At 37.6% G+C, this 12,313-nt stretch overlaps 1 protein-coding gene across 1 annotated transcript in view; it reads left to right on the top strand.

Moving 5' to 3' along the window:
• The window catches only part of LOC117910648 (exocyst complex component SEC5A-like), a 43,792-nt gene extending 31,816 nt beyond the window's left edge, over positions 1–11,976 (top strand). The window contains exons 12-18 of the mRNA XM_034824757.1: positions 852–978; positions 1,054–1,264; positions 4,423–4,538; positions 4,639–4,870; positions 5,492–5,585; positions 11,660–11,737; positions 11,850–11,976. Coding sequence (XP_034680648.1) covers positions 852–978; positions 1,054–1,264; positions 4,423–4,538; positions 4,639–4,870; positions 5,492–5,585; positions 11,660–11,737; positions 11,850–11,966 — 975 coding nt within the window. The 3' untranslated portion in view covers positions 11,967–11,976. The remainder of the gene's footprint in view (positions 1–851; positions 979–1,053; positions 1,265–4,422; positions 4,539–4,638; positions 4,871–5,491; positions 5,586–11,659; positions 11,738–11,849) is intronic.
• The last annotated feature ends 337 nt before the right edge of the window (positions 11,977–12,313 follow it).

Raw genomic sequence — 12,313 nt, 5'->3', positions numbered from 1 at the left:
GAAGAGCCTTATTAAAGAGTGGAAATACTCTTCACTCCCAAGCCCCCTTTCCTCTTGTCAAGGCAAACTGTATCCCACCGCACTAGATGTGTTTTCTGCTCAAGAGCCTCACCACCTTGAAGAAAGTTCCTCTGAATCTGCTCCAATCTCAATTGAATAGGCCTTGGAATGCACAACAAGGACATAAAATAAATGGGAAAACTAGACAAGGTACTTCGAATTAGAGTAATCCTCCCTCCTCCTTTGGAGATGTATTGTCTCTTCCACATGACCAATTTTCTTTGAAACCTCTCTTCTACACTATCCCAAACCGCTACAGACTAAAAAGGGGTACCCAATGGTAGACCTAGATAAGAGGAAGAAAGCCCACCCACCTTACAACCCAGCTCAAGAGCCAACTCCTCAATATCGTTCACCTCTCCTATTGGAATTAACTCACTCTTATCCAAATTTATTTTCAGCCCTGATATGGCCTCAAACCACATTAGCAGCCAGCTTAGATACATCATCTGCTCCTTAGAGGCTTCACAAAAGACTAAGGAGGATATGATCAGCTGTTTCTTGATCTCCTTTTCACAAATAGCATCTATCTGAGCTTTTCCATCAGTTGCTTTTACAGTTTACTTTCATTTGATGGATAGTTCACTGTCCTTTCCCTTTTACTCAGCTAATTTTTATTCCTTATATCTGCTTGGGTTTTTTTTTCACAATTTTGAGTCCTCAGTTTTATATGTGCCATTATTTATTGCAACTGCATTAAACTGTGGGCAGTGTTCTTGTATACTCTGTTTAGAGCCAATTTATTTTGAAGATGGAATCTGGTTGGAATCAGTTTACTGTTCCTGGTGCAGGTCCATAACACATTTCGTGATCTTGAAGAATCAAATATTCTTCAACCTTACATGATGGACGCTATAAAAGAAATTGCTAAAGCATGTCAAGCTTTTGAAGTGAAAGAATCAGCTCCCCCAATTGCTGGTATTTAAACTGTTTTTCACACTGCTGTTTGTTGTCTTTTCCATTGCTTCATAGTGTTTGTTGTGTGTCCTACAGTTATGGCACTGCGATCACTTCATTCAGAGGTTGCAAAAATTTATATACTAAGGCTTTGCACATGGATGCGGACAACAACAGAAGAGATATCAAAAGATGAAACGTGGGTTTCAGTATCTATTCTTGAAAGGAATAAATCTCCATACTCGATATCATACTTGCCTCTAGCATTCCGTTCGATTATGACATCAGCAATGGATCAAATCAATTTGTAAGTCTCTGGAGCTCACTACCATTTAAAAAAAGAAAAGAAAAAGACCTATGATCATTTGTAGAAAGATCAATCATGGATCCCAATATCTATTCTTAGGAAAGCAATGTCTTTTCTAACCCATGGAAAGCAATTTATAGTTAAAACTTTTCTTAAATTATCTGAGTTTGGAAATTGCTTTTATGGTTGACAACTTTGTCATTTTCCGCTTGTTTTGACTTAGAATTTTCTCCTACTTTTGTCTTGTTAACAGTAGGCAAGAACATGCAACATCAGACCTCCCTTTTTGGTATTAGAGTTTGTTAAACCAAAAGAATAAGAATAAGCAGAGCAATCCGAGCTACAAAAAATCTCTGAGGAATGGGGTAGATATGTTGTTCCCTAACATCCAGCCCATCTGGCAAAATGGTTGGGTCTAACCACTAAAGGACATGGAATTATATTCTATATTAATAATTAAGGAACCACAAGCAGATTTGGGAAGTAAAGATGAAGTGATCAATAATGTGCAAACAAATTAAGGGAATTAGTGTGAGACAAAAAGATTGAATTAGTGTATTCTTGACCCAGCAGGAACAAAATGAAAAAATAAAAGATAAAAAAACTATCATATTAAAAATTAAAAATTTTTAATTAAAATAAATCATGTCAGTGGTCAGAACATCAGATTTTGTGAGGGGGGAAGGGGTGAGCTGGGGTTGAAATGGTGAACCATTTTCCAGCTTGAGAGATTCAGTTGTGTGGGTGCAAACAGCAGATTGAGGCAGAATTCTGCCCTTGGATCATCTTAAGGTGAGAGGTTGGGACATGGTTAACCAGTGTGCCTGTGCAAATGGAAGGAGGAATGAAGGCACTGCCTTCTGACTCATTTGCCAGTTTCTTGGGAGCTTTGGACCTTGATGTTTTGTGCTATTTCAGATTGATTAGGTCCTCCTAGATATTGGAAAGGTGTAGATGACTGTCCTTTGTTTGTACTTCATTTAGAAGAAATGGAATGAGAGGACTTCTTACAGAATGGCATCCACAATCCACAAATTGAAGAATAACTGCCATCGTCACAATCTTAGGATGAGGGTGATTTTGGTGTTAAGGAGATGGTCACTTGTGGATTTCATTAGTAGCCTGGTAGCACTAGCGAATAAGGAAATCACTCTCTCTATTTCATTCCTTGTGTTGTTGCATTAAGTACAGTCTGAGCATGCTTCTTGTACACATATGTTACTTACTTTTTTTGGTGCTTCTTTAATCTAATTTTATTATCTATCAAAAAATTGAGTTTCTCCTTCCATTATGCTCCTGATGTAAAAGAAAAATAGGGAGAAAATGTGAATAGGGAATTTAAAAAGAGGTAAAGCAGTGCCTGATGAACTTCCAAATGAAACCAAGTGAAGGGAACCCTAGAGATTCTAGCGGTACTCACTTTGTTATTCCAGTAAAGCTCAGCTTGTTCCTGTTGATATTTAATTTTCCTTTGATTCTTTCCTATATGGAGAAACAGGTGAAAGAGTTGAATTGGTCCAATTTGGGTTTCTTTCAGATATGAGCTTCCCCAATTCAAGCTCTTGAATTGACTGATGTGGTTACTGAAAACAATAGATTAACAGAAACCCAGAAACTAGAAATGTGAGAAACCTTATTGTGTTCTGGTTGAATAATTTGTTCACACTTTGCACAACAAAGCAATAAACTGTCATTTTTCTATTTATACCTGAGGTGAAACTATCTCTCAACCCAAGAATTTCAAGAAAAGAACCTTTGGCAATTCTGAGAAGCCTATTTGTGTAATATTATGGTACAAATTTGGGGGAATAAAGCCAAATCTGAGAGAATATATGAACCTTTATCAGATTCTACATGGAATTTATCTCTTAACACTTGTCAGTAACTTCCAGATTTGAAGAAAACTGATTGAAGATGGGCTAAACCTAAGAAAACCCATTATTTTTATTGAAAAATTTTCAGTATTGTGATTGAACTAGTGAAATTATTTGTCATCACATCTTTGGTCCTAGGTTAAAATAACGTTTAAAGCTGAAAAATGGGAAATCGAACTTCATATGTGGTTGCGACAGTGGGATGGAGTTCTCTTGATTTTTTTGTTTGTTTGTTTTTCTCTCTCTTTTTTTTTTTTTTTCTTTTTTGGATTAGGAAGGTGGAAAAAAAGCGGAGTGGTGGGGATTGGGGCAGGTGGTGTGTCTCCCACTTTCACATACTCAGATTTTAGAATTGATAACAAAATTCCCCACACTATTTTTGAAAACCTAAGATCTGATTATTTCAGGATCCTATCAGAATTTTAAAATCAGACAAAAAATTCCCTAAACTAGGTGACTTAAGGAAAAGAATTTCCCAATCTCATGTATTCCATTGCCCTTGAGTCCCTCATCCAGTGGAACCCAAAGTTCATTGAGTTATCTGCCTATCCTAGCCCTGTTCATTTTCTGGGCAGAGAATAGTACAATATTCTGCTATATATCTCTCCAAACCCTCAAAGAAATGCAACCCTTTTTTTTTCAGTTCCCTGCCTATACCATGTTCTCACTCATTCCCGGGCAGAGGATTATGATAGTAGCTAGCTCATTGTGTCATGATAGTGGTATGTTGCTGTAGAATTTGGCTTGATTTGAAACATGAACTTTACTAACTGTTATTATAAATACTATCCTCTGCTCACTGAATATTGACTAGGAGAAATTGGGTGCATATGCATGTTGGTTTAAAAAAACAAGGGGATGATACAAGATAATCAAATTGAGCTATGTTGCTTCGGAGGACAAAGGAAATAATACAAGATATTCAAATTGAACAAAGCTGCCTATGAGAATGGAGGAAATAATACATGATAATCAAATTCAATAGTTATAACTTAACTCAAGTCTCTATCTAGTGTGGATGTCTGAATTATTGACTTGTTGATGTGGTTTCTGATTATGATTGGTGCATTTGTTTCTTGTTGTCTTCCTTTAGACAAATGTCTTGTAGAATTTGAATGTAAGGATTACATTACTCTATTTGTCAACGGTCCTCTAATAGTTGATCTTCTTACAATTTTTATTTAGTGGATGCAAGCAGATTTGTTGGCTTTTCTAGGTGAAAATTTTCCTTGAAGGAATGATTATTTTCTTTTTATTACTGTCTTATTCTTTGTTCTTTCCCAGGATGATTCAGTCTTTAAGGAGTGAGGCTCTGAAGTCAGAGGATATGTTCATGCATCTTCAAGAGATTCAAGAATCTATTAGGCTGGCATTTCTGAATTGTTTCCTACATTTTTCTGGTATTATGATGAGTCACTATATCAGTTTTACGTCTGGCTGACTAATAAAAATATTTCTTGCTACACTAAATTATGTTGTTATCCTTTGTGCACTAATAAGGTCACCTGGAGAATATTGGAGGTGAGCTTGCTCAAACCAGATCAAACAAAGAAAATTTTCTGCAGAATGGGTATTCTCATGAACCAACAGAGAAAACATCTGAGCTTCTTCCAGGAAGTGTTGTTGATCCACATCAACAGCTATTGATAGTTTTGAGCAATATTGGATATTGCAAAGATGAACTTTGTACTGAGTTGTACAACAAGTACAGACATGTCTGGCTGCAATCTAGGTATGTTTTAGCTCTTCAGGATTTCTTCCTTCTGATAGGATAGAATTTTTTAATTTTCATGTGAGGATCTTGACCACTACTAATTATATGAGTGGACTGGTCCAAATGTGAAACAACATCATAGCCATGTCATGCATGAAATCGTTAAGTGCAGGCCTTCCTAACCAAAAGAGTCAATTTAGGCTAGGCTCAAGCCTGACCTAACTGAACCCAGGCCTAACTGGCCCATCCCAATTTTTTTTATCAATTCCTCCTGTTCAATATTCTGTTGTTGGATTGGCTGTCAACATTATTTGCCCCTAGGACTGTTGGTACAAGTAATTTGAGAAGAAGTGATTTTGAGTTTCGTAAAATTATCCTCATCATACTAAGATGATATAAATGATTCTCTCCCCCCCACCCCAAATTTTTTGTTTTTCTGATCTTTTTTATTTTGGTAGAGAGGTTAGACTTGGTGAGCATTGCATTAATCTGCAAATGCTTTCTCTTGCTAGGATGATCTGAAGATGATTTAGCGGTGTCATATTTCTCATTTTGGCAACCTCAAGCTTGCAGAGTGGATTTTACTGTATTATTTATGCTTGAAAACTCTATGATTAATGCTACCCTATCTTGGTGCAGGGAAAGAGATGAAGGAGACAGTGACATACGAGATTTAGTAGTGTGTTTCTCTGGGCTTGAAGAGAAGGTCCTTGCACAGTATACTTTTGCAAAGGTACAAACTGAATGTGCTTCCTCAATTTAGTTAAAATGTTGCTACTCAACACACATGCAATTGGAAACACCTTGGGTATTCTGGTCGGAGGATTATGTTTTAGGTTATCTAGTTCTTTATCTGGAGAGATTCACACTTGCAGAGGGAAACTTAGGCAGGTCTTAGAAAATTCTGCTCATTTGTTGATCTGAGCCTACTAATAAGGTCCTTTTGCAAGGGAATTCATTTGCAATGAAGGATTAGTTGTCCTTCCCAAAGATCTGACAGTTCTTTGTCATCATCATCACGCTATCAAATTAGTTATCCTTCCCAAACATCTGACCATTTTTTGTCATCATCAACACACAGTTCGTTGAATTGAATTGCAATGAAGGATGAGTTATCCTTCTCAAATAACAAAATCTGACCAAAAAGAAAGATCTGTTCTTCTTCACAAACAATTCATTGAATTGGGTCGTTCCCAACAATCTGACAATACTTTGGTTTGACTATTAGCTTTTTTTCCTTTTTCTGGATAGTCAAACTATTAGCCAACTGCATGGCTAAATGAAGTTTCTTCTTCTTCGTCTTTTTCTGGATAGTCAAATTATTATCTAAATGCATGGCTAAGTGTAAGTACTATTAGCTGAATGCATGGCTAAATGTAAGTTTCACTTTCACAAACAAGTTATTGAGTTGAGTTGCAGTAAAGGGTGAGTTCTCTTTCCCAGAAAACTCTTCTTCTTCTTCTTCTTACAATTTATTGAGTTGAGTTGCAGTGAAGGATGAGTTTCTTCACCTTCACAAACAATTTATTGAGTTGAGTTGCAGTGAAGGGTGAGTTCTCTTCCCCAAAAAACTCTTCCTTCTTCTTCTGGTAGTCAAATTATTAGCTAATTGCATGGCTAAATGTAAGTTTCTTCTTCTTCTTCACCTTCACTAACAATTTATTGAGTTGAGGTGCAAAGAAGGATGAGTTATCTTCTTCTTCTTCACCTTCTTCTTCTTCTTCCCAGGCAATTCATTGAATTGAATTGCAATAAAGGATGAACTATCATTCCCAAAAAATCAAAACCTGACCAAAAAGAAAGGCACGTAGTTCTTCACAATCAATTCATTGAAATGGATGGTGGGGAGAAAACCCTGTTTGTTATTTTTATTTTTATTATTTTTTCTTTTTGATAGATAACTCCCCCTCCCTGAAATTAAAATTGGAACCTTCCATGTCCCTACCTCAACCCCTTGCAACTTCAGCCAAGCCCCCACAGCAGGAAGACCCGTACTTCTTCACAAACAATTCATTAAATTGAATTGCAACAAAAGATGAATTATCATTTCCAAAAATCTAACCACTCCTGAAAGAATCCTAGAAACAGAATTTGACCTAAAAGAAAGACCTGTAGAAACAACTTCCTTGTCTAATAGAAAATAACTCTAAAATAAACATGAATTCATGTGCTTATCTGGGTAAAAGTTCTCTAAAAAAGATGCTCCTGCATTGCCAAATGATATGTTACTTGATTTTCTGAGGGCAAGGTATCCACACAAAAAAAATGCTCCAAAACTCTAGCAATGCCAATGACTTGACAATAGCAAAATTGCCCTCCACTTTAAGATGGTCCAAATCATCCAATCCATGCATGGATCTCTTTTGGTGGAATCCTGATCTTTCATTTGCATACACCTCTTCAGCATTAAAGTACTAATAGAGATCTGAGTGCTGGTACAATATTTTATTTGTGTATTTGTTGTGATTTGTAATAGTGTCTAGGTAAATTAACCAGCTTGCTTCAGTGATGTCCCCAAATTATTAGACTGTATGTGTGTGTTTCTGGCCTACCTGCTTCAAGAATTGATTTTCAGCCATCCCAAATTATTTATTATTTTTATGATAGGTATATCCCCAAACAGAGAACCCCCTAATATAAAGTCCGAAGTTTCTTTTTCTTCAATTCTATGCCCATGTAATTCCATCTCTATGAACCGGAATTCTGATGCCTCTTCTCTCTCTCTCTCTCTCTCTCTCTCTCTCTGTGTGTGTGTGTGTGTTTTACGTGTGTACCTGCTTTGAGGGTGGATTTTCACCTAAAGTTATTTATTACTTTTACCAAAAAAAAAAAGTTATTTATTACTTTTCTGATAAGCACATCCCCAAACAAAAAACCCCCTAATAGTAATTTCAGCCATTCTCTCTACAATTTTGAGAAGAGAAGAGGGAGAGGCAGTGGTAATGCCTCTCATTCGAGACTTGGAGAAAGGGTGATAGTCTAGAGATGGATGGTTTTGGATTTCCTTAGATGAGAATGATGGATATGCTCGTGTGTGCATGTGTGTGTGTGTGTGTGTATACTTGCTTCAATATGCCAGTGTTGATGGTTTTGGTTTTCCTTATATGATAATGATGGATATGCCAGTGTGTGTGGTTTTCTCATGGGTGCCCTATTTAAATCTATGGTGAGAAGGAGCTTTGGAGAAAAAGCCTCATCTAGTAAAATGGGATACGGTGTTTGGATAAGAGTAAGGCGGTTTGGGAGTTAGACGCTTGTCTATTCTCATAGGGGCTTCTTGTAATGGAGGCGTGTCATTAGTAGGAGTTCGGGAGGAAGGGGGTGGTACTCTAAAGAGGTCAGGAGGGCTTTGGAGTTGGTTTTGGAAGGATATAAGGAAGGAAGTGCTCTTTTGCAAAACATGGGCTTCTCTGTGGGGAATGGTAGAAGGGTGAAATTTTGGAAAGATAATTGGTGTGGGAACTCCACTCTCTGTAATTCATTCCCCTCTTTGTATGCCTTTGCATCTTATAAAGAGGCTTGGATAGAGGAGATGTGGGACCATTCTGGAGGTGAAGGGGTCTGGAGGTGAAGGGGTTTGGAGTCCCAGATTCTCTAGGCCCTTTAATGACTGGGAGGTGGAGGAGGTGGAGAGATTACTTGTGATAATTCGGGGGAGGAGGCTTAATCCTCTTGTGGAAGATTGTTTGTTGTGGAAAGAGACAAAGGATGGGATTTTCTCAGTTAAATCTCTTTATAGCATTTTAGATTCAAGAAGAGGTGTTCAATTCCCTATCAATATTATATGGAATCCTTGTGTGCCTACTAAAGTGGGTTTCTTTGCTTGGGAAGCTTTTTGGGGTAAGGTGTTAACTTTGGATCAACTCAAGAAGAGGGGTCGGTGTTTAGCCAACAGATGCTTTCTTTGCTGTGAGGAAGAAGAATCTATTGATCATATTCTTATTCAGTGCTCCAAGGCTAGAGTGTTATGGGAATTATTATTTGCTCTTTTTGGTGTTTCTTGGGTCCTGCCTTATTCGGTTAGAGATACCCTTAGTGGGTGGAGTGGATTTAATATGGGCAAGAAGCGCAGAAAGGTGTGGAAGGCTGCCCCTTCGTGTATCTTTTGGGAGGTGTGGAAGGAAAGAAATAGGATTGCCTTTGACAATGAGGAGCTATCGTTGAATAGGTTGAAAAATTCTTTTGTTTGTAATCTTTGGGTGTGGTCTAAACCAGTTGTAAATGAAGGTCCTCTCTCTTTACTTGGTTTTTTTGATTGGTTAGGTGCTAGGTGAGGGCTGGTATTGTATTTCTGCTTCTTTTTGTGCCCTAAGGCGCCTCTTGTATACTCCCTGTATGCTTTTGGGCCTGTTTTTGGGGCTCCTTGCTAATATATGCTTCTTTGTGTGTTTGCCAATCAAAAAAAAAAAAAAAAAAAAAATTTAAATCTATGGTGGCTTGGGATGGGGTGGAAGAGAGGTTGTGTAAAAGGCTGGCCATATGGAAAAAGACTATATCTGAAAAGGAGGGAAAATTACTTTGATTCGAAACACCCTTTCTAGTATGCCTATATACTTTGTCTTTGTTTTACATGCCAATGTCGGTCAGATTAAGGTTAAAGCAAATTCAGAGAGGTTTTCTTTAAGGCAGTAGGGCCCTCCATCGAAAGTCACATTTAGTAAAGTGGGCAATTGTTTGTTTAGAACAAGGAAGGGGGGGCTTGGGCATTAGGTGTTTCTCAATGCTCAACAAGGCACTTCTCTGCAAATGGAATTGGCGTTTCATTGATGAAAGAGGGCCCTTTTGAAGCAAGTTACCAGTGAGAAGTATAGAGAAGAAAAAAGAGGGTGACACTCTCGTAAAGTGAGGGAGGGGTATGGTGTTGGGTTATGGAAAGCCATAAGGAAGAATTGAGATGTTTTGAGTAAAAAAATTTTCTTTGTGGGTAAGGGACAAGGGGTGAGGTTTTGAAAGGACAAGTGGTGTGGAGAAAAACCATTGTGTATTATCTTTCCTTCTTTATTTCTCTTAGCCATCTCAAGAGAGGAGTGGGTGGCGGATGTGTGAAATTCTTCAATTGTAGGGGGTGGTTAACCCCTTGTTTCTCTAGGGCCTTCAATGATTGGGAGGTGGAAAGTGTGTAGTGGTTTCTTTTGAGACTTCAAGAGAAGAGGGTGTATAGGGATGAGAAAGATAGCATGCTTTGGACAAAAACAAAGAGTGGAAAGTTTTCAATCAAAACCATCTATTCTGCTTTGGAGCTGAGAAGTTCAGTCTCTTTTCTAATGACCATCATTTGGAACTCCTAGTGCCACCTAAGGTGGGCTTCTTTGCTTACGAGGCGACGTAAGGTAAGGCCTTATCCTTGCATTAAGTTCAGAGAAGGGGTTAGTCTTTAGCAAATAGATGTTTCTTATTCCATAACGAAGAAGAATCTATGAACGACATCCTTTTTCATTGTGTAAAGATAAAGGTTTTATTTCAGTTGCACTTTGCTCTTTTTAGCATTTCTCAGGTGCTCTCCTCTTTGGTTAGAGAGACCCTTGAAGGCTGACATGTTTCTTTCGTGGGAAAAAGTGTAAGAGGACTTGGAGGATAGCTCCCTCATGCATGTTTTGGACAGTTTAGAAGGAAATGAGCAAAATTGCTTTGAAAATGAGGGGCTTTCAAACTAAAGGCTAAAAAACTCTTTTGTTTGTAATTTGTGGTCGTGGACTAAGTTGTTTATAGATAATGATTCTTTGTCTTTAATTAGCCTCATTGATTCGTTGGGTTCTCATTGAGGTCACGTAATGTTTTTTGTAGCCCTTCTCATGTTTTGTAATCCTTCCATTTTCTTGGTTATGCCTTTTGGCGGTTAGTGTATACTTCTTGTATACTAGGGGATGCTTGTTTGGCGCCTCCTTTTTTTATATGCACTTTCTTTACCTATCAAAAAAAAAAAAAAAAAACACCTGCTTCAAGGTAGATTTGCACCTCCCTAAATTATTTATTACTTTTCTGATAGGCTCATCACCAAAGACAACCCCTGATAATAATTTCAGCAATTTTCTTTTTTTTGCAATATGGTGCCCCTGTGATCCCATCTTTATGAACTAGATTTTCAATGCTCTGTTCTCTCACTGAACTCTCTGTGTGTTATGTGTTGTATAAATCTGAGAGAGTGATAGTGCTTTTCATTGGAGAGTATAGAAAGGGTGAAAATATGGAGATGGGTGGTTTTGGTTTTTCTTAGATGGCAGCGTGTGTATACCTGCTTCTAGAGTAGATTTGCACCTCCCCAAATTATTTATTACTTTATCGATAGGTACATCCCCAAATGGAGGCTACCCTAATAGTAATTTCACTATTTTTTTTTTCTTTAATTCAGTGCCCCTGTGATCCCATATCTATGAAACAGATTTTCAGCCACAGTTGAGTTTCAATGGTACAGTATATGCATTGAAGGTGGTTGACTGGAGCTGAGGATGGCAATGGCAGTGGTAATGTTTCTCACTGGAGAGTAGAGAAAGGATGGTAGTGTAGAAATGGGTGGCTTTAGTTTCCAGTGAGAAATGATTGTGGTTTGGGCTGCTGGCTTTATGACTGTAGCTTTGATGGTTGGCTGTGATTATATGTTTTTATTTTTATTTTTTCTTTCTCTCCTCTTTCCTTCTGTTTTTTCCCCCTAATGGTAGAGATGCCAACTGATAGCAAGGCCTCAACCTATATAACTAATGGTTGTTTCTGGTTGAACAGAAATAAAAGTTGTAGCAACTAAATACATGCTAGTACAACATCCCTCATGTTTTGTGCCTTTACCTCAGCTTCCTTCTTTCTTGCCTTCAGGCCAATTTGATCAGATCAGCTGCTGTGAACTATTTGTTGGATGCTGGAATTCAGTGGGGGGCCGCACCTGCCGTCAAAGTGAGGAATTACTGAATTTAGTTTTTTTTTTTTTTTCATCTCCTCTCAAAAACTTCTCAATTTAAAATTGTTTTCCTCTGGAACAGATCAATAAATTATTGTTACATTGCAGGGTGTACGAGATGCAGCTGTGGAGTTATTGCACACTCTAGTAGCTGTGCATGCAGAGGTATTTGTTGCATCTGTTCTGGGGTTCATCTTAAAGTTCTCTTGCTCTCCTTGCATGTAGTTCTGTGCTGTTCTTGTCTTTTTCCTCATTTTTTATTCTTTGTTTTTGGATCCTAGTATATTGAAATTATAGAATTTTCCTAACATATCTGATTCAGAAGTGTTAATGGGAGAAACAAAGAATCTGTCCAGATTCATAGAATCTGATTTAATCACTGTTTTGTGTAAATTGGTAGAGTAGATCATGGAATAATTCGGGGATTGATTAAGAGTAGATTATGGAGTAATTCTGGGGATTGATTAGTTGTATATTTGATTTTTTATATTCACTAGCTATACAAATCATGGATTTATACCCTGTAAAACTTTTCTCATCTAATTAAGTGAGAAATCATTTTTCTTCTCTTC

This window comes from Vitis riparia, unplaced genomic scaffold, assembly GCF_004353265.1.
Source record: "Vitis riparia cultivar Riparia Gloire de Montpellier isolate 1030 unplaced genomic scaffold, EGFV_Vit.rip_1.0 scaffold802_pilon_pilon, whole genome shotgun sequence".
Lineage (NCBI taxonomy): Eukaryota > Viridiplantae > Streptophyta > Magnoliopsida > Vitales > Vitaceae > Vitis > Vitis riparia.
Note: the sequence above shows the minus strand (reverse complement) of the source record. Positions and strands in the feature narration are given on the sequence as shown.